We start from the raw sequence: 19,724 nt of genomic DNA, 5'->3' as shown, positions 1-19,724 counted from the left end.
AATCAGAAAGGAGACAAAGCAAATAAAACGAGGGCAGCTACACAGGCATTTTGCTCACACATTGGCCCATCAAAAAAAGACAACAAGCAGGTAGAAGAGAACAGAATCATGGCATGAATTAGGCAGGTGAGGAAGCAGTCATGTACAAACATTTGCTTTCCTTATTACATATATAGAAGTCGATGCCTGAGAAGCTGAACGACCAATGGTTTGACACACGCCACACTGGCACATGCCGGCATGGTGAAATAAGAATGCAATTGAATGAGATCAACTTTTGACCATATTTATTTTAAATAAGAAAACAAGTAAACGGCCACAGTATTAAAAACTAGAGAATTCATAGAACATGATACCCTGCAGAGTGTTCAGGTACAGTGCATTCAGAAAGTATTCAGACCCCTTCACTTTTTTCACATTTTGTTATGTTGCAGCCTTATGCTGAAATCGTTTAAATTCATTTTTTCCCTCATCAATCTCCACTCAATACCCCATAATGACAAAGAGAAAACAGGATTTTAGAAAGTTTTGCAAATTTATTAAAAAGAAAAAACTGAAATATCACATTGACATAAGTATTCAGCCCCTTTGCTATGACACTTGAAATTTAGCTCAGGTGCCTCCCATTTCTCTTGATTATCTTTGAGATGTTTCTACACCTTGATTGGAGTCCACCTGTGGTAAAGTCAATTGATTGGACATGATTTGGAAAGGCACACACCTGTCTATATAAGGTCTCACAGCTGACGATGCATATCACAGCAACAACCAAGCCATGAGGTCAAAGGAACTGCCTGCAGAGCTCAGAGACAGGATTGTGTCGAGGCACAGATATGGGGAAGCCTACAAAAAAATTTCTGCTGCATTGAAAGTTCCCAAGAGCACAGTGGCCTCCATAATTCTTAAATGGAAGAAGTTTGGAACAACCAGGACTTCCGAGAGCTGGTCGCCCGGCCAAACTGAGCAATCGGGGGAGAAGGGCCTTGGTAATAGAGGTGACCAAGAACCCGATGGTCACTGGCTGAGCTCCAGAGATCCTGTGTGGAGATGGGAGAAACTTCCAGAAGGACAACCATCACTGCAACACTCCACCGATCTGGGCTTTATGAGAGTGGCCAGACAGAAGCCTCTTCTCAGTGAAAGACACATGAACATTGAGAACGCCAACATCGAGTTGTAGTTTCAGAGATGTTGGCTTTATTGATCACCATAGAAAGCAGCGTCAATCGGGATCATCCATAGCCATAATCGGCAACCTCTTCTTCACCCCAATACTGCATCCTTTCAGATGCCACACCCTCAGATGCCACACCCTCCGATGCTGCATATCTATATATATATTCAAATACATAATTAAATTAAAATAAAGGTTAAAAGGTGTATAAATAAATTAATTTTGGGTTTTACCACCATTTTACCCAGGGTCTATTACATCACCCTATCTAACATGTTACATTATGTTTTTCATGCCTGTTGCTTGTGTCTTTTATCTCATCATCCTTAAATCCCTTTATCTAATCCTTTAAAATTTTGTTTGACTGCCAGGCAAGTAGACAGTAAAGATATTACCTCACTCTATTGTGTGCGTTCGGGATGAATAAATGAATGAAAAATGAATTCAGAGCCTAAATAGAGTAAAACAGCAAACTTTTCTTCATATAGATTCATGTTCCAATTCGTGTTCAGTATACAACATTCAATCGAAATAAGTTGTACCTCGATCATAAACTGACAATCATAAACTGAGATGGGAAGACAGACAGACATGACAGTCGTTTAACTCCACTTTTCTCTTCGCGTGTGCATGGGAACAAGAGCGAGCGTTTTGTATTCAACATTCAACCTTCTTAAGATGAAAAGTTTAAATACATCCAACAACATTGTGTTTTAATATCGCGTCTCAAGGTAAAAACGCATTTCCATCAAAATTTTAGTCAACTTGGGCTGATTATAATTAGCACGTCCACCATGCAGCTTTTGTGTCAGTGTGTCAGTCCAGCCCATCATAACCCTTTTTATAATTTGAGCTTTTGTCATCACGTTTTCAACAAATCTTAATGATGAGAATATGGAGAAAAATAATTTATAAATTGTACTTTTTTAAGCTGTTGTTTATGGCAAGTTTAGTTTGTGTAGGAAGACGGTGGCAAACGGGATTTGCATTTTGAGATGGATTTGAGTTAGCTCCTCTACCATAGGTGGACAGAGATGATGTATTCATCAGTTTCTTTGTGTTTGTCTATGAGAGGGATATATAAAAAAGTTGTGGATGGATTCGGACGAAACTTGGTGGACAGATTGGGTGTGTGACAAGGATGAAATGCTTAGATGTCAGTCACAATCCGGATCTGGTGCTTGGAATCTTTGAAATGATTCTTCACTATTGAGTGGCTTTTTGCTTGCACCTCCAAATTTTTCCTTGCACCTCCAAAAACTACATATAGCATGATATCTCAAAAAGTTGTGGATGGATTTGGCCGAAACTTGGTGGATCAGATGGGTAGGTGACAAAAGAACAACCACATTCGATTTCATTTCAGATCTAGATGCAGATCCGGCCTATCAGTGGGATACAAAATGTAAACTGTTCAGCGTAGCAGAGGTTTTCGCTCTACCGAGTGTCGTTTTCGTTTTAACTGCATTCCCTGCATTTATTTTAGTGCATGGCAGCATGTGCTGCTATGACCAAGCCAGCCACTTTGTCAAAACCATGGGCCAAAAAATTTCCCAAGCAAAGCACCCAAGAAGGTCTGCCTGCAACCCTCTTATGGTTAAACTGCCAAAATCAAGACTCTCTGCTCACCTTCACTCCTTCATTCCTCTTTTCTCCCACCTCTGGAACAAACTCCCTCACTCTCTTCAATCCCACTCCACCCTCGAGGTCTTTAAAACGGCTGTTCACCACCATCTCTTATCTTCCCCAATCCAAAACCTTGATCTTTTCTACCCCCCACTAATTTCACCCCAAATCCACTTTTTTGAAATACCAACTTCTGTCCTGGAAGTCCTTGGTGTCCTTGTGTTTTATACTTCTCCCACCCCCCCCCCCCCTTCCCACACGCCTCCTCCCCCCAAGCCCTCTCCCTCCCACAACATCTCCCGATGTCCCTGCTCTCAAATGTTGTTTTGTGTGCTTCCCCTTCTCTCCCCATCTTGTCTTCCGCTCCCTCTTTTTATATATTTTGTTTGTAGGGTTGATTTGTTTGTGAAATAAATGTTAGCTCTTTCACGAGCCTCGATTCAGTATACAAAAAAGAAAAAGAAAAAAAAAGGTGAGAAATTGGGAGACATTAAAGTCGTACAGTATTAAATGTTAGTGGTTATTTTCATTCGCCATGCTATTGGAATGGTTGTTTTGTTCGTCTTCGAGAGCTCAAATGTCACTTGTCAAACCAGAGGGGATTCAAACACCATCACTTCAGTTTTCATTTTTGCTTTACATCGTTTGCATTTTCGTTTCTCAACGCATCAGTAACTAGATGTAAAAGAAACATCGTGCAATGAGGAAATAATCTGTCACAAAAAATGAAAGCAATTAGTCATTGTCACTGCTCAGTACTCAACAGCATTTTAGAAAATTCAAACCAAGACAAATGAAATGGCCAAAAGGACAACAAAATCACAAAAACAAAGAAAATCGAAACAAGATATTTCAAGAGCGTGCTCCGGGAAGCAGTGCCACCTACGAGAGATATAAACGAATGATTAATGTGGACGCTACGGTTAAACCTTGGTAATGAAACTAAATGTAAAGTGACTTCCAAGGGCAGACAAGTTTTTCAGACCACTTTTCATTTAATCTGTTCATTTGCTTGCGCCTCACAGCACTTACGCTCTGCACTCCAAGCTTGGCTCCATGGTCAATGTACTTTGCATCAGTTGCTATTCACCTCCACCCATCGGCATTTCAGCACAAAGCAAATTTGGCCATTAAAAAAACGCTATGACAATCTTGGCCCATATTCGTAACAAAGCACAATCACCTTGATATGCCAGCAGCCCAAAATGGCAATGATTGAAAAATACGATTAAAAAAAAAAGCATGAAACTACCCATCATCATATTATATAGAATTTGGTGTGTGTGCGTGCGCACACGCACACATGTGCACACTCCTAAACTGCTAGACAGCATGATTTGAATGGGGGTTATGGAGTGGAGGGTGTTGGGGGAGAGGGAGGAGCTGCAAATGCCCTATGTAAACGTGTACAGAATAGCTCCACCCGGTGGACGTGTAAGCATGTTTTATAAGTGAGTTGTGGAGCTGACTTCGAATTTTGCACTGTAAAAGTGGCATGGTGAAAGTGCTTTACTGACCCCTGTCAAAGGGAGGGGGTATTACATTCCTGTAGAGAGTGGGTGTTTTTTGTATTAATGTAATGTTCGATAGAGTGATGTAATATCCGATGGAAGAAAACGGTGGGGAAACACAGAATTAATTTATTTATATGCCCCTTTATTTAAATTGAATTTTATACCTGAAGACTGTATGAAACAAATAACCTTCATCACACTTCCAAGAGCCATAATGTATATCGATAGAAAACATGAAGGCATGGCATGTACGAGTGTGCATATCAGGTGAAGAAGAGCCCGTCAATATGGCTCTGTATGGGGCCGATTCTATGTTAATGTGGATTTATTCACCTAATTAATTAGCATGGCCTATTAACACAATAACCCCATTAAACCCACCAACATCACCATTACCATTACCATCATCGCCATCAACTCATCTTTATCGGAGCCATCATCAACATCGCATTATTGAATCAAGTTTATCATCATTGTTATTAAAGGTAAGTTTCATGATCACAACAACTCTCAAAATTTAAGCTTTATTTACAAGGAAAATAATTGCCAAAAAGAAGGCTGGTGTTGGCTTATTTTTTGGTACTGAGCTGAGCTGTTGGTACTGAGCTGAACAGCAAGTGTTGACGTGTTGGTACTGAGCAGTACGTTGGCTGCCTTAAGATCTTCGGGTCTTGGGGTTGAGCCTCTGTCGTGCCGTTAAATAACACAAGGTGGGTTGACTCAGCCTGTCATCCTTTCGAAGTTAGAAAAACGAGTACCAGATTACTGGAAATAGGAAGAACCGCATCAGCGGCACAGCTGTGCTCCCAGCAATGATGCAACCAGCAGCCTCAGGCTGGATATGAAATACAATACTAATACTTTATTTTATGTCCTTCATACCACTTTTATTCATGAACATAAACAGCACATAAACAATACACAAACATGTTAATTAAGGGTACAGTTTGGACAAATTTTAAAGCTTAAGTCCCGAATCCTGTTTTCCCCATTACCCCCTAAGAATGCAGATTTGCAGTTCATGGGGATTTTAGAGAATGTAACCCCCACAAACGGCAAGGACCTCCTGTAAATATACTTGAAAACTGTGCATGGTATCTTGTTCTATGAACTCACTCGTTGGTCATTGTTTTGGCGACGTTGGTATTGGTAAATGCAGATATACAAGCGCATATTTTCAGAAGAAATAGTTTAAAGATTCAAACATACACAAACACACACACACACACACAAACACAAACACAAACACACACCTATAATAATAGAAGGCAGTGTCTGTCCATCCATCTGCCTGTCTCCTCCATAACTCCAAAACCATGAAACCTAGCAGCCCCAAACTTTGCACACATATACCTAGACCTCCAACATATTGCAAGGATGAAAACTGGGTGTTTGGGTGTGTTATAACACCCTTTTTGAAGATGATTAACGAGGTGCTCATAAGAAGAAAAAAAACCGATGTGGTGGCTTACCAATATGGTGGGCTGCCATCTTGGTCAGCCCACTGCACCTCACTGGGTTCTTAAGCCGCCATTTTGTTTCGGCCAACTCAAACATGCCTTGCCTTGGAAACACGATCGATTATCATTACATAATTGAAGCATATCATCAAAATCTGGATTCGGATATGAGGTTTGGATGCTGTAGAGTGTAGACTAAATAATGTCAAAATCTGGAGTGAAATCTGACAAAATTTACCATATCTAGCGATTGGTGAACGCTATTCAGGCTACTTTTGAAAGCCACGGCATTACAGTAGACAGAGCTCATTTTTAATTTTTAGTCAAAAGGCAGGGGGAAGTTTGGGAGTGTTATAACATCCTTTTTATTAATTTGTCTGCTCTCAGTGGTTTCCACATGATTTGCTGCTTGAAGTCTATCTGTTCTTAAAATTCCTTGGCCATTTCAACCAGAAGCAATCAGCTTGCCATTGCTTGCCATGCCAGCCGTTCCTTATCAACCATTTCGTTGGTGTGCTTGCTGGAGTGCTCAGACCGCTTGGCGAGGACTCCACAAAGGAAGCGAGAAATGCCGGTGTACTTAATTAATTAATCACAAGGCCAGGGAAGTTTGGGTGTGTTACAACATCCTTTTTGAATATGATTAACGAGGTGAACCACCACTTGGTGAATACGATTCAGGCTGCTTTTGCAAGCCATGGCGTTACAGCAGACAGAGCTGCTTTTTGTTTTCATGTACGCATTTTTTCATAAACTAACAGTTTTGTACGAAATAGTCACTCTCTCTCAGAAACCCACCGCCCCCCCTGCCCCACACCACCATCCTTCCCTTCTCTCTCTCCTCCCTCCCCCCCCCCCCTTTCCTCCTCCACCCTCATTTCTCTCTCCCCTCCACCTTCCTCTCTCCCCCTCCCACTCCACCCCCTTTCCTTCTCGCCATTTCCCTCCCTCTCCACTCCCCCACCCTCCACCTTTCCCCCACACCCGCCTCCCCCTTCCCTCTCTCTCCTCCCCCCCCCCCCCCCTCATTCATAATCCCATCAGGAAGCGACTCAATGCAATGCCGGGTACTTTTGCTACTACATAATTATCTTCTATATACAGACTTGGCATTTAATATGGAATATTTTTTTTGTGGGGGTGAACTTACTTTTCAAGATGTCTTAGAACCAAAAGTTCATTGGAATTGTGTTGAAATTATTCTAGATTTTGTTAATGTGACCTTTTAAAAGAAACAAAAACCAAATTTGACATTTCGAAACAAATAAATTGATCCTTGAAAGTGATTTAAACTGATATCGAACTCAATTCATGGACAGTACTGTGTTAAACTTCTGTACGTTTTCCAGAAGTATCTCTATTTTGCACATTAGCCAAAATTTTTTTTAACAAAAACAAAAGTTCAATTACGACTGGGATTACGGACAGTAAAATTACAGTTCAGTACTTCGTGTAACCCCCACGAGCATTCAGGAGAGCATGTACACGATGAGGCATGCTGTTCACGAGATTTGCCAAGGTTTGGACAGGAATCACTTGCCATGCAGTGACAACAGCCTGCTGCAATTCACGCACAGAGGTCGGCTGCTGGTCCAAGTCGTCGATTTGACGCGTTAATTCTGCCCACAAGTTCTCTATCGGATTCATATCCGGGGACATGGCAGGCCACCCCATATGCTCTACACCACAGTCAGCAAGAAAGTGTTGGATCATGCGAGCACGATGAGGCCGTGCATTGTCATCTTGGAAGACAAAGTTTCCTCGAAAGGCTGCACGAGCAAATGGAAGCAATGTTTCTTCCAGAATGGCCCTGTACTTGAACTGGTTCAGGTTTCGATTCAGAACAACCAGGTCAGTTTTGCCCCCTGCATGAAAAGCAGCCCAAACGGTCACCCCACCACCTCCAGCTTGGATTCTTGGCACTACACAATCTTTGTTGTAGGCTTCATGCACTTGTCTGCGCACTCGGACGCGGCCATCTTGACGATAGACCAGAAATCTAGACTCGTCACTGAAGATCACATGATTCCAGTGTCCTGGCTGGCATTGACGGTGCTCTCTGGCCCACTGCAATCGGTGCTGGCGGTGTTGTCTGGTCAGGCGTGGCTTTCTCAGGGGACGCCTGGCACGATAGCCTGCTTGAACCAGTCGTTGGTTGACTAGCCTTCTGGATACAGGCACATTTGTCAGTTGCTGCCACTCAGCCCTAAGCCGATTAGCTGACTTGGTACGGCCATTGCGGACTTACCGGTGCAGCTGGCGATCATCCCTCCTTGTGGTTCTGCGGGGACGTCCTGGCCTCGCTATTGGAGTAGGGACACCCCTCTGAGCATTTCGTTTCAGGATCTTTGACACCTGACCTTGAGTGATGCCATACTGCCGAGCAATAGCACGCTGTTTCATGCCGTAATTTCGTAAAGCCACCACTCCATGACAAACAGCATTGTTGAGTTGACGGACCATCTCCAGAGGAAGCGGCAATAACTTTTGGAGACGTGCAGCAGTTGTTTTCCACTAATACAGAACGCAACAACCCTTGTATACCCGACTGTGAAGCCAATCATCAAATGCACCTGTCTGTACATTTTGCCACGCCACCTGTGATATAATCCTGTTGTTGACTTCTTGCTGCGACAGACAATCAGTGACATGGTTCTTTTAACAAATAAATCACCAAAGTGTAAAAGAAACTCACCAGATTGATATACTGAGTTAAGAAAGTAAAACCAAGTCACGAATAAAAAAAAATATTCCATATTAAATGCCAAGTCTGTATATATAAAAGAAAGTTTTTGTTTGTTTGTTTGTTTGTCTGCACACGCTAATCTCCTGAACGGTGAAATATAGGAGGAAACCTCTGAAACAAAAAATGTCGGGGGAAGGTTATAGGCGAGGTGGCGAGGCCGGTCGAGGCTGCTTAGGCCGGGCTGAGCCCATTTCGTAAAAGCTGAGCTGAATTACAGTGCATTCAGAAAGTATTCAGACCCCTTCACTTTTTTCACATTTTGTTATGTTGCAGCCTTATGCTGAAATCATTTAAATTCATTTTTTCCCTCATCGATCTGCACTCAATACCCCATAATGACAAAGAGAAAACAGGATTTTAGAAAGTTTTGCAAATTTATTAAAAATAAAAAACTGAAATATCACATTGACATAGTATTCATACCCTTTGCTTTGACACTTGAAATTTAACTCAGGTGCCTCCCATTTCTCTTGATCATCTTTGAGAGGTATCTACACCTTGATTGGAGTCCACCTATAGTAAATTCAAATGATTGGACATGATTTGGAAAGGCACACACCTGTCGATATCAGGTCTCACAGCTGACAATGCATATCAGAGCAAAAACCAAGCCATGAGGTCGAAGGAACTGCCTGCAGAGCTCAGAGACAGGATTGTGTCGAGGCACAGATCTGGGGAAGCATACAGAAAAAATTTCTGCTGCATTGAAGGTTCCCAAGAGTACAGTGGCCTCCATAATTCTTAAATGGAAGAAGTTTGGGACAAGCAGGACTCTTCCGAGAGCTGGCCGCCCGGCCAAACTGAGCAATCAGGGGAGAAGGGCCTTGGTAAGAGACGTAACCAAGAACCCGATGGTCACTCTGGCTGAGCTCCACAGATCCTGTGTGGAGATGGGAGAAACATCCACAAGGACAACCATCACTGCAACACCCCACCAATCTGGGCTTTATGGCAGAGTTGCCAGACAGAAGCCAAACAGTTCAATCTTGGTTTCATCAGACCACAGAATCCTGTTTCTCAGTCTGAGAGTCATTCAGGTGCTTTTTTGCAAACTCAAAGCGAGCTTTCATGTGTCTTTCACTGATCAGAGGCTTCCGTCTGGCCACTCTGCTATAAAGCCCAGATCGGTGGAGTGTTGCAGTGATGATTGTCCTTCTGGAAGTTTCTCCCATCTCCACACAGGATCTCTGGAGCTCAGCCAGAGTGACCATCGGGTTATTGGTCACCTCTCTTACCAAGGCCCTTCTCCCCCGATTGCTCAGTTTGGCCAGGCGGCCAGCTCTAGGAAGAGTCCTGGTTGTTCCAAACTTCTTCCATTTAAGAATTATGGAGGTCACTGTGCTCTTGGGAACCTTCAATGCACCAGGAATTTTTTTGTAGGCTTCCCCAGATCTGTGCCTCGACACAATCCTGTCTCTGAGCTCTGCAGGCAGTTCCTTCGACCTCATGGCTTGGTTTTTGCTCTGATATGCATTGTCAGCTGTGAGACCTTATGTAGACAGGTGTGTGCCTTTCCAAATCTTGTCCAATCAATTGAATTTACCACAGGTGGACTCCAATCAAGGTGTAGAAACATCTCAAAGATGATCAAGAGAAATGGGAGGCACCTGGGCTAAATTTCAAGTGTCATAGCAAAGGGTATGAATACTTATGTCAATGTGATATTTCAGTTTTTTATTTTTAATAAATTTACAAAACTTTCTAAAATCCTGTTTTCTCTTTGTCATTATGGGGTATTGAGTGTAGATTGATGAGGGAAAAAATGAAGTTAAACAATTTCAGCATAAGGCTGCAACATAACAAAATGTGAAAAAAGTGAAGGGGTCTGAATACTTTCTGAATGCACTGTGTTTTCGTTCTTATTTTATATGTTATGTGCATACACTTTAAATAAGTTTATTTGAAATCTTTAATTTTCAAAATGTCATTTTGTATGCTTTAACGAAAAGAGTAATTTTGGTTTTTGCCGGACAGAAGGGTGTAATGTAATGTTCTTCCACACCGCCCATTAAAAAAAAAATTCCCAGAGACTTTCCCATTTGAGCTGTATTCTTTGCATCGTCGGAATGTTTCACTTTTTAGATGTAGTCATAATAAAAAGTTGCAATTATTATGTATTCTGCACGTGGGGAGAGGGGCGGAGCTTCGTTCTCCAAAGGCCGGTGTCGAACCTGCAGATGAGGTCGAGTGTTCATGTTGGAACAGATTGAATCTGGTCCGGTAATTGCGGCGGAAGTGGCCGGTGCCTTTCGTTGTGATCCCGTGCTGTCACATATTGCGCACGTTGTTTTGTCAGGTTCTTCGTGCGAGTTGCTCTCGATGTCAGAATATGCTCCATAGGCTTCGCGTGCATCCGATGTCTTTAGCTCAAGGTTGTGTAATGTGGGGCATGAGGGTGGTCATTCCCGCTTCTTTATGTCAGCACTGTTTCAATGAGTTGGATGAGGGTCATTTGTAAATGCCATTAACAAAATGAATAAAAGAATGAGGGAACAGAACGAGACCACCAATGAAAGTCGTGATCCTCTCCCACTCCGCCGTGTGTGTGATGCACTCCGCCGTGTGTGTGTGGTGCACTCCGCCGTGTGTGTGTGGTGCACTCCGCCGTGTGTGTGTGGTGCACTCTGCCGTGTGTGTGTGTGTGGTGCACTCCGCCGTGTGTGTGTGTGTGGTGCACTCCGCCGTGTGTGTGTGTGTGGTGCACTCCGCCGTGTGTGTGTGTGTGGTGCACTCCGCCGTGTGTGTGTGTGTGGTGCACTCCGCCGTGTGTGTGTGTGTGGTGCACTCCGCCGTGTGTGTGTGTGTGTGGTGCACTCCGCCGTGTGTGTGTGTGTGGTGCACTCCGCCGTGTGTGTGTGTGTGGTGCACTCCGCCGTGTGTGTGTGTGTGTGGTGCACTCCGCCGTGTGTGTGTGTGTGGTGCACTCCGCCGTGTGTGTGTGTGTGTGGTGCACTCCGCCGTGTGTGTGTGTGTGTGGTGCACTCCGCCGTGTGTGTGGTGCACTCTGCCGTGTGTGTGTGTGTGTGGTGCACTCCGCCGTGTGTGTGTGTGGTGCACTCCGCCGTGTGTGTGTGTGGTGCACTCCGCCGTGTGTGTGTGTGGTGCACTCCGCCGTGTGTGTGTGTGGTGCACTCCGCCGTGTGTGTGTGTGGTGCACTCCGCCGTGTGTGTGTGTGGTGCACTCCGCCGTGTGTGTGTGTGGTGCACTCCGCCGTGTGTGTGTGTGGTGCACTCCGCCGTGTGTGTGTGTGTGGTGCACTCCGCCGTGTGTGTGTGGTGCACTCCGCCGTGTGTGTGTGGTGCACTCCGCCGTGTGTGTGTGGTGCACTCCGCCGTGTGTGTGTGGTGCACTCCGCCGTGTGTGTGTGGTGCACTCCGCCGTGTGTGTGTGGTGCACTCCGCCGTGTGTGTGTGGTGCACTCCGCCGTGTGTGTGTGGTGCACTCCGCCGTGTGTGTGTGGTGCACTCCGCCATGTGTGTGTGGAGCACTCCGCCGTGTGTGTGTGGTGCACTCCGCCGTGTGTGTGTGGCGCACTCCGCCGTGTGTGTGTGGCGCACTGCGCCGTGTGTGTGGTGCACTGCGCCGTGTGTGTGGGGCACTCCGCCGTGTGAGTGGTGCACTCCGCCGTGTGAGTGGTGCACTCCGCCGTGTGTGTGGTGCACTGCGCCGTGTGTGTGGGGCCCTCCGCCGCGTGTGTGGGGCACTCCGCCGCGTGTGTGGGGCATTCCGCCGCGTGTGTGGGGCATTCCGCCGCGTGTGGGGTGCACTCCGCCACGTGTGTGGTGCACTCCGCCACGTGTGTGGTGCACTCCGACGTGTGTGGTGCACTCCGCCGTGTGTGGTGCACTCCGCCGTGTGTGGTGCACTCCGCCGTGTGTGGTGCACTCCGCCGTGTGTGGTGCACTCCGCCGTGTGTGGTGCACTCCGCCGTGTGTGGTGCACTCCGCCGTGTGTGGTGCACTCCGCCGTGTGTGGTGCACTCCGCCGTGTGTGGTGCACTCCGCCGTGTGTAGTGCACTCCACCGTGTGTGGTGCACTCCGCCATGTGTGGTGCACTCCGCCGTGTGTGGTGCACTCCGCCGTGTGTGGTGCACTCCGCCGTGTGTGGTGCACTCCACCGTGTGTGATGCACTCCCTGATGCGTGATCCTCTCCCCTGTGCAGTGTGCATGATGTGGAAGGTATGGGGTGAGGAGGGAGAGGATTTGACCTCTTGAAGTCACATTTTACATTTGGTGGAATTATACATTTTCAAACTGTATTTCCCATGTGCATGCACATGCATTCACATGTTCTCAGAAGTAAATAAATTGTGTAGATTACATCATTTGTGGATCTGATGGATTGCCAGTAACCATTTGGTAAAACTGAATGTGCAGCATCTAAATTAAGATGTCCAAATGTCACACACGTGTCCATGTCCATGTGATGTGATTCCCACAGGTGCTCCACTAGTATATTGTTACATTTGTAGGGGGTAGACAATGATTACCTTAGAACCAGGTAGATTGTATAGATTAGTGTGCTCCGATTGGCATGAAGAAGAAGAACCACCCCAGGTAATAAATAGGGACTTTGTATAAGACCGGACTGTCGGGTTAAGTTTGTATATTCGTACCCATCAGAGGAGTGGGGCTTGTTAATTAGCGAGTGATTATGGGTAATTTATCCCCTGTAGGTAAATACCTGTCATCTCTACCTTTGTTCCTTATGACACCGCACTAGACACTAGCCAAAATCGTCCATGAAACTACACTAATCTCTCTATATTATAAAAGAAGGTTTTTGTTTGTTTGTCTGTGAAAGCTAATCTCCTGAACGGTGAAAGATAGGAGGAAACCTCCAATTCAAAAAATGTCGGGACGGGCCCCGGGAAGGTTTTAGGCTAGGTGGCGAGGCCAGTTGAGGCCGCTTCGGCCGGGCCGGGCCCATTTCGCAATTAAAAGCTGAGCTGAATTATTGTAGTCAATTGTCTACGGCCACGAGTAAAAGCTGAATTATAGTAGTAAATTCATTCAAAAAGAACCAAAAATGTCGGGGCGGGCCCCGGGAAGGTTATCGGCTAGGTGGCGAGGCCGGTCGAGGCCGCATCAGCCGGCTGGGCCCATTTCACAATTAAAAGCTGAGCTGAATTATAGTAGTCAATCTTCTATGGCCGTGCGTAAAAGCTGAATTATAGTAGTAAATTCATTCAAAAAGAACCCAGGCAACGCCGGGTGCTTTCAGCTAGTTAATCATAAAACTAACCGGAAACTCAGATCGAACAATACAGCTGGCGCCGCAGCCGCTACATCACCACAAGGACAGGCAGGCCGAGAGCCACGCCCAGAAGAGCAGTGATTGGGCGGGGAGAGTTGATTGGCAAAAGCCTGGGTAAGATGGGACTTTCTGATAGGAGCAGCGATGCATGACAAAGAGGTGGCACACGCTGATTGGTGAAGCAGGCACAGATGACATCAGAGCAGCATGTACAAGATAGTTGGAGCGGCGGACAGCTTACCTCTCATTCTGGATGTCATCGTGAACGGTTGTGCATCTCGCCTTCTCGGTTTCGGTCTGGCAGTGAACGGTTGTGTGCCGGTGTATTCTCTTCCTTCCCTCTTGCTCACTCTTGCCTTCGTTTGTTGTGGAGGCTTTATCGCGGGCGGCCGTGTTCCGGGATCTTGCTGGTGGTTGTGCAGAGGTAGAGCCGCAGCCCGGGAACTGCAGTTTTCCGTGCAGAGGACGGGTGGACGAGCACGGCGTGGAAGAGCAGGCTGCACGCCTGCCGTTCGCTTAGCACGTAAGGCCTGTTTCGTGCCAACGAGCGCGGCCTAGTGAACGAGCGAGGGAGGCCTTTTTCCCACCAACACCAGAGCCGCGTTTGGATTGCGCGCTTGGGGAGGTCCTGGACGATTGACGAGACACCCCGGCCAAGTTGAGCTTGGTGCCCACTAAATAACCAAACATTTATTTTCCAGTTCAGTTTCTCTTCGTCTGTTTTTCGAGTCTGTTTGTGGGGACGTCCCGTTTAGGAATTCAGTTTTATCGTGCAGTTTCTTTGTTACCGGCATTTCTTTCATTAAACCCGTTTATTTTTGTACATTTCAAACCTGCGTTGTTCAAGTTACTTTATCCAGGTGTGAAGACGTCGGGTGGAAGCCGTTCAGGTAAGGCTCCGGGTTTCTCCCCCGTTTGCTCCTCATGCGTATTAACTCCGCCATTTGACTGAACTCCTCGGAGTGTTAAAGCTCGTTTGGTCCTCTGTGCTACCCTACGGTGTTCACCAAGGGTAGTCACACGACAATATATACAATTGTCGTCAGAAAACTCGGCCAACAGAAACTTGTTCAGGGCCAGACATGTATTACAATTACCACATCTCCAATGAGGCACTTATCCTCTGTCAGACACAATGGAGCCAATGGTGGCCAGATGCTGTAAGGATGTGTTTGGATTGCTGATTCTAGAGCTACATCAGAATGACAACAGATTGGCAAGATAAATTATCTGAGAGAAGTACAGTATTATAAATGGGTTGCACTTCTTAATTACATTGATCAAACAGAACTACAGCTTACAGGATGTTGATAACAGGATGATGGCATTCATTCATTCTGGTGTAGGAATTGATCTTCCTGGTGGCACAGGGAAGACATTTCTTGTAAACCCGATTCTCGCAAAGGTTAGTTCCAGTAGTCATGTGACATCGGCAGCTGCAAGCAGTGGGATTGCTGCCCCAATTCTTCAAGACAAACAACAGCCCATTCTACATTTAAGATCCAACTCAAACTGACAAGCAAAGAATCGTCAATGTGTGCCATCAAACGTGGCTCGGTTTGGGCACCCCTCCTCAATTAGTGTAAAGTCATCTTCTGGGATAAAACTACAATGTCACATCAACTTGCAGTGGAAGGTCTTGACTGAACGCTGAAGAACAACCTCAAGAGCAGTGACCTCATGGGAGGGATTGTGTTGGTGTTGTCAGGAGATTTCCGCCAAACTCCTCCTATTGTGCATGGTGGCCCAAAAGCCAACAAGAGTGATGCTTGTTTCCTTCAAACCTTCACATCGTTGGAAGCACATAAAAATTCTTCGTCTAACAACAAACATATGACCTTTCTTTTGAAGTGAACACAATGCAGGTCAATTTTCAAAACTGCTGTTGAGGATTGGAGATGAGTAGGTACATTATATTACTGATGGATGTTTCATCAGTATACCACAGATATTGGGGACCATGATATCTTCAGCCAAAGATCTCCAGTGGAAGGTGTACCAAAACGTACTGCAACACCACAAAGACAGAGTAGCCGCTTGAGTGTGCAATCCTTGCTCCACACAATGAATCAATGAAAATAATGAACTGGGAACTTATACAAAACTTCCCAGGGGACGCCACTTCCTACAACTCATTTGACAAAGCCATGAGTGACGATGAAGCAGTTACATACCCCACAGAGTTCCTGAACAGTGCGCAGCCCTCAAGCATGCCACCTCACCACCTCCTTCTGAAATTAGGAGTGTGAGTTATGCTCTTACGCAACCTCGACTCACCAAAGCTTTGCAACGGAACTCGAGTAATCATCAAACACTTGCTGCCGAATTGCCGAAATATTACCATCGCCACTGGACTAAACAAGGGAGAGCAAGCCATGATTCCAAGCATACTGATAATCCCATCGGACACAGGATTTCCTTTTGACTTTTGGCGAATTCAGTTTCTAGGCAGAGTCTGCTTCAGCATGACCATCAACACGTCCCAAGGACAAAGCCTAGAGGTTGCCGGCCTCAGTCTTCAAAAACTCGCATTCACACATGGCCAGCTGCACGTGGTGGTAAGCAGAGTGGGAAGCCCCAAAGGTCTTTTTATACATTGTAATGAAAAGAAAACATGCATTGTTTACCAGGAAGTTCTTCATTGAGACCAAGTCAGTTGCAGCTCATCCTCAGTAGATAGTTCAGTCAGTCATTGTCATTACTAGCTCATTACATTACAGACTCATTACATTACATACATAGATAGCATTCATAGTACACATACATAGTACATACATAGTACACAGACTCATTACATACATAGATAGATTACATACATTACATACATAGATAGATTACATAGATAGCACACAAAACTCATTACATAACACAAAATCTTATTATAATAGAGCAAACGTATATGGTTCGCTATGTATGTATATGTTTATATGCGACGAAAACATCTTCTTCTTCTTCAAATAAAATTACCACCCTCTTAATTGCATTAAGACTGCTGAGACCCCTCAGACCTTTGATGACCCTTCAATTCCCCCAAGACCCTTCAGACCACCAAGACCCCTGAAGACCCAAAATACCCTGAAGACCCCAAATACCCTTCAAGGCCCTGAGGCTCAAAATGACCCTGAATACCCCCGAAGACCCTGAATACCCCCGAAGACCCTGAATATCCCCGAAGACCCAGAATACCCCCAAAGACCCTGAATACCCCCGAAGACCCTGAATACCCCAAAAGACCCTGAATACCCCCGAAGATCCTGAATACCCAGAATACACCCGAAGACCCAAAACACCCCGAAGACCCAAAACACCCCGAAGACCCAAAACACCCCGAAGACCCAAAACACCCTGAAGACCCAAAACACCCCGAAGACTCAAAACACCCCGAAGACTCAAAACACCCCGAAGACCCAAAACACCCCGAAGATCCAAAAGACACCAAAGACCCTTAAGACCCAAAAGCCTCTGAAGACACCAAAGACCCAAAATATCCTGAAGAGCCAAAATACCATTAAAGGCCCAGAGGATCCAAAAGACCCTGAAGACCCAAAAGACACCAAAATGGTCAAAGATGCCTTCCCCTCTGAAACGACGTGTGGTGAGGTGCGCAGAGCGCGCCGAGTCACGCTAGTAAAAACAATTTTCCACTCTTCACCAGGTTTTGACTTTTCTATTCCATTTAAAATAAAGTCTACTCGGGTGAAGGATGGGTATCTCAGCTTGTAGTACTTTTTTCTTTTTTTTTCTCAGGGAAACAATTTAAACTTTGTAAATAGGACATGTCCCTACAAAAAGGGAATTTGCATAAAGGTTATCAACAACAACAACATGCATTTTAAGGCCATTTTCCCTGCTAGAGCGGGGGTTAGCCTTGCGGTCCCCATGACAATCTTCTCCATTTTGCCCTATTTTCTGCATCTCTCCTTGTTAACCCCCTTGCCCGCATTTCTTCTTCCACCATCTTTAGCCAAGTCTTTCTCGGTCTTCCCCGTCCTCTACTTCCTTCTACATCAATTTCCATCACTCTTCTCAACCACTCACTTTCATCCTTCCTCAATACATGACCAAACCATCTCAGCCTGTTCCTCTTCACAGCATCAATCACAGGCAATATTACCATCATCTTTCGCAATTCATCATTTGTCTTCCTCTCTCTCAACGATACTCCGCACATCCATCGAACCATTCGCATTTCCACCCTTTCCAGCCTTCGTTGCTGCTCTATGTTCATTACCCATGTCTCGCTCCCATAAATCATAACACTTCTCACACATGCAGCATACACCTTTCCCTTCAGCTTCAGCGACACTCTCCTCCTCATCAGCACGCCACTCAGTTCCCGAAACTTCTTCCATGCACATCTCACTCGAGCAACCGTTGCCAAGTCTGATCCACCTTCTCCATTCAGCATGTCTCCGAGGTAGCAAAATGTTTTCACACCTTCCAGCTTCACGCCGTCTCCAAGATCCAACTCAACATTTCCTCCATCTGCAGCTCCCTCTGTGCACACCTTACATTTGAATGTAGCTGCCACACTGGTAAATGACCCTCTCAGACCACTACATTTTTGATGAACCCACTCAGCGCACATTGTACATTGAATGGAGTTCACTCCGACACCCTTCCTGCACACAGCACACGGCCACTTCCCAGTTCTTTCCACCTCACCACATGCTTTACCACTTGCCATCACCTACGTCTTTCCGATATTCACCTTCAGACCTTTTGTCTCCATACATTCCTTCCACTTGTTCATCTTTTCCTTCAGTCCATCCATACTTTCCGCAATCAACAACAGATCATCTGCATACAACAACTCCCACGGTAAACCCTCCTTTACGTTCTGAGCCAGCACCTCCATCACAGCTACAAATAGTAGTGGACTTAGTACCGACCCCTGATGCACTCCCACCTTCACCTCAAACTCACCACTGTTCCCGTCCTTCGTCCTTACAGCTGTGCGCGCTCTTTTGTACATTGCCATCACTACTCTGATCAACCATTCCTCCACTCCTAACTTCCTCAATGCCCATGTCAATACTTTGCGTGGAACCCTATCGAATGCTTTCTCCAGATCAACAAACCCAAAAAACAACTTCTTCCTCTTCTCCATGTACTTCTCCTGCAACTGCCTCACAATGAAAAGCGCATCTGTCGTTCCTCTTCCTGGCATAAATCCAAACTGCATTTCGTCGATCTTCACTTTCTTCCTTATCCTCCTCTCCAACACCCTTTCCAATACCTTCATTCCATGCTCCAATAACTTTATCGAAGAAACAAAAATGTATCTCACCTTTGGGTGGCTCCATTTTCACATTTTTGTTCTGTAGTATGTTGAGTGCTTGGGCAGGTGAAAAGCTGGAGAACTGGTAGGATAGTAGGGCGAGGAAACGTCGGCGGAAATCTGCCAGGAGTTAGAGCGTACAAATCATCACTGGCAAAAAAAATTAGTCTATGTAACAAACTGCTCAAGTTTCAGTGAACTTTATTTGAATAGAAAGTACAAACAAACATTGGGGAAAGTTTGTGCTTGAATATCTGAAGGACTGCAATCACATATATTATTTCTGATGAGCTACAAAGGGTATTTCCAATGGGTAATCCAAAAGGGTAATTGTAAAGGGTAATTGGAAAGCCTGGCATTGGCTTAGGGGGCCTTTACACAGGATGGCGACCTTTGTGCCTCCCTTGTGCGACCATAAAATTTGCCAGGTCGCCGTTGGAGGCTCAAAGGAGGCAGAATGGTTGCCTAGGTCGTTCAAAGGTGGTACACAGGAGGGTCAGACATCGCCATGGACGCCATAAATTTTTGAACATGTTCAAAACAGTCGCACAAAGGTCGCCGAGGAGGTTGGTTGCTCAAAGGAGGCAGAAGGGAGGCACAAGCATTGCCGTGGTTGCAGAATGGAGGCACAGTGGTCGCCCAATGGTCGCCAGGTAATAGATGC

The 19,724-nt window shown here is 45.5% G+C and overlaps 1 protein-coding gene across 4 annotated transcripts in view; it reads right to left on the bottom strand.

The window, feature by feature from the left end:
* Positions 1-19,724, bottom strand: part of NAT10 (N-acetyltransferase 10) — a 268,591-nt gene that overhangs the window by 100,962 nt on the left and 147,905 nt on the right. For 3 of the 4 annotated variants that reach the window (XM_078777865.1, XM_078777870.1, XM_078777872.1), the window contains exon 24: positions 19,070-19,180. The exons of the other annotated variant lie outside the window; for it this stretch is intronic. In XM_078777865.1, coding sequence (XP_078633991.1) covers positions 19,070-19,180 — 111 coding nt within the window. The remainder of the gene's footprint in view (positions 1-19,069; positions 19,181-19,724) is intronic. 4 annotated transcript variants of the gene reach the window in all.

Source organism: Myxine glutinosa, chromosome 1 (assembly GCF_964187855.1).
Source record: "Myxine glutinosa chromosome 1, kmMyxGlut1.1, whole genome shotgun sequence".
NCBI lineage: Eukaryota > Metazoa > Chordata > Myxini > Myxiniformes > Myxinidae > Myxine > Myxine glutinosa.
The sequence above is the reverse complement of the archived record's forward strand: the minus strand, read 5'-3'. Positions and strand labels throughout refer to the sequence as shown.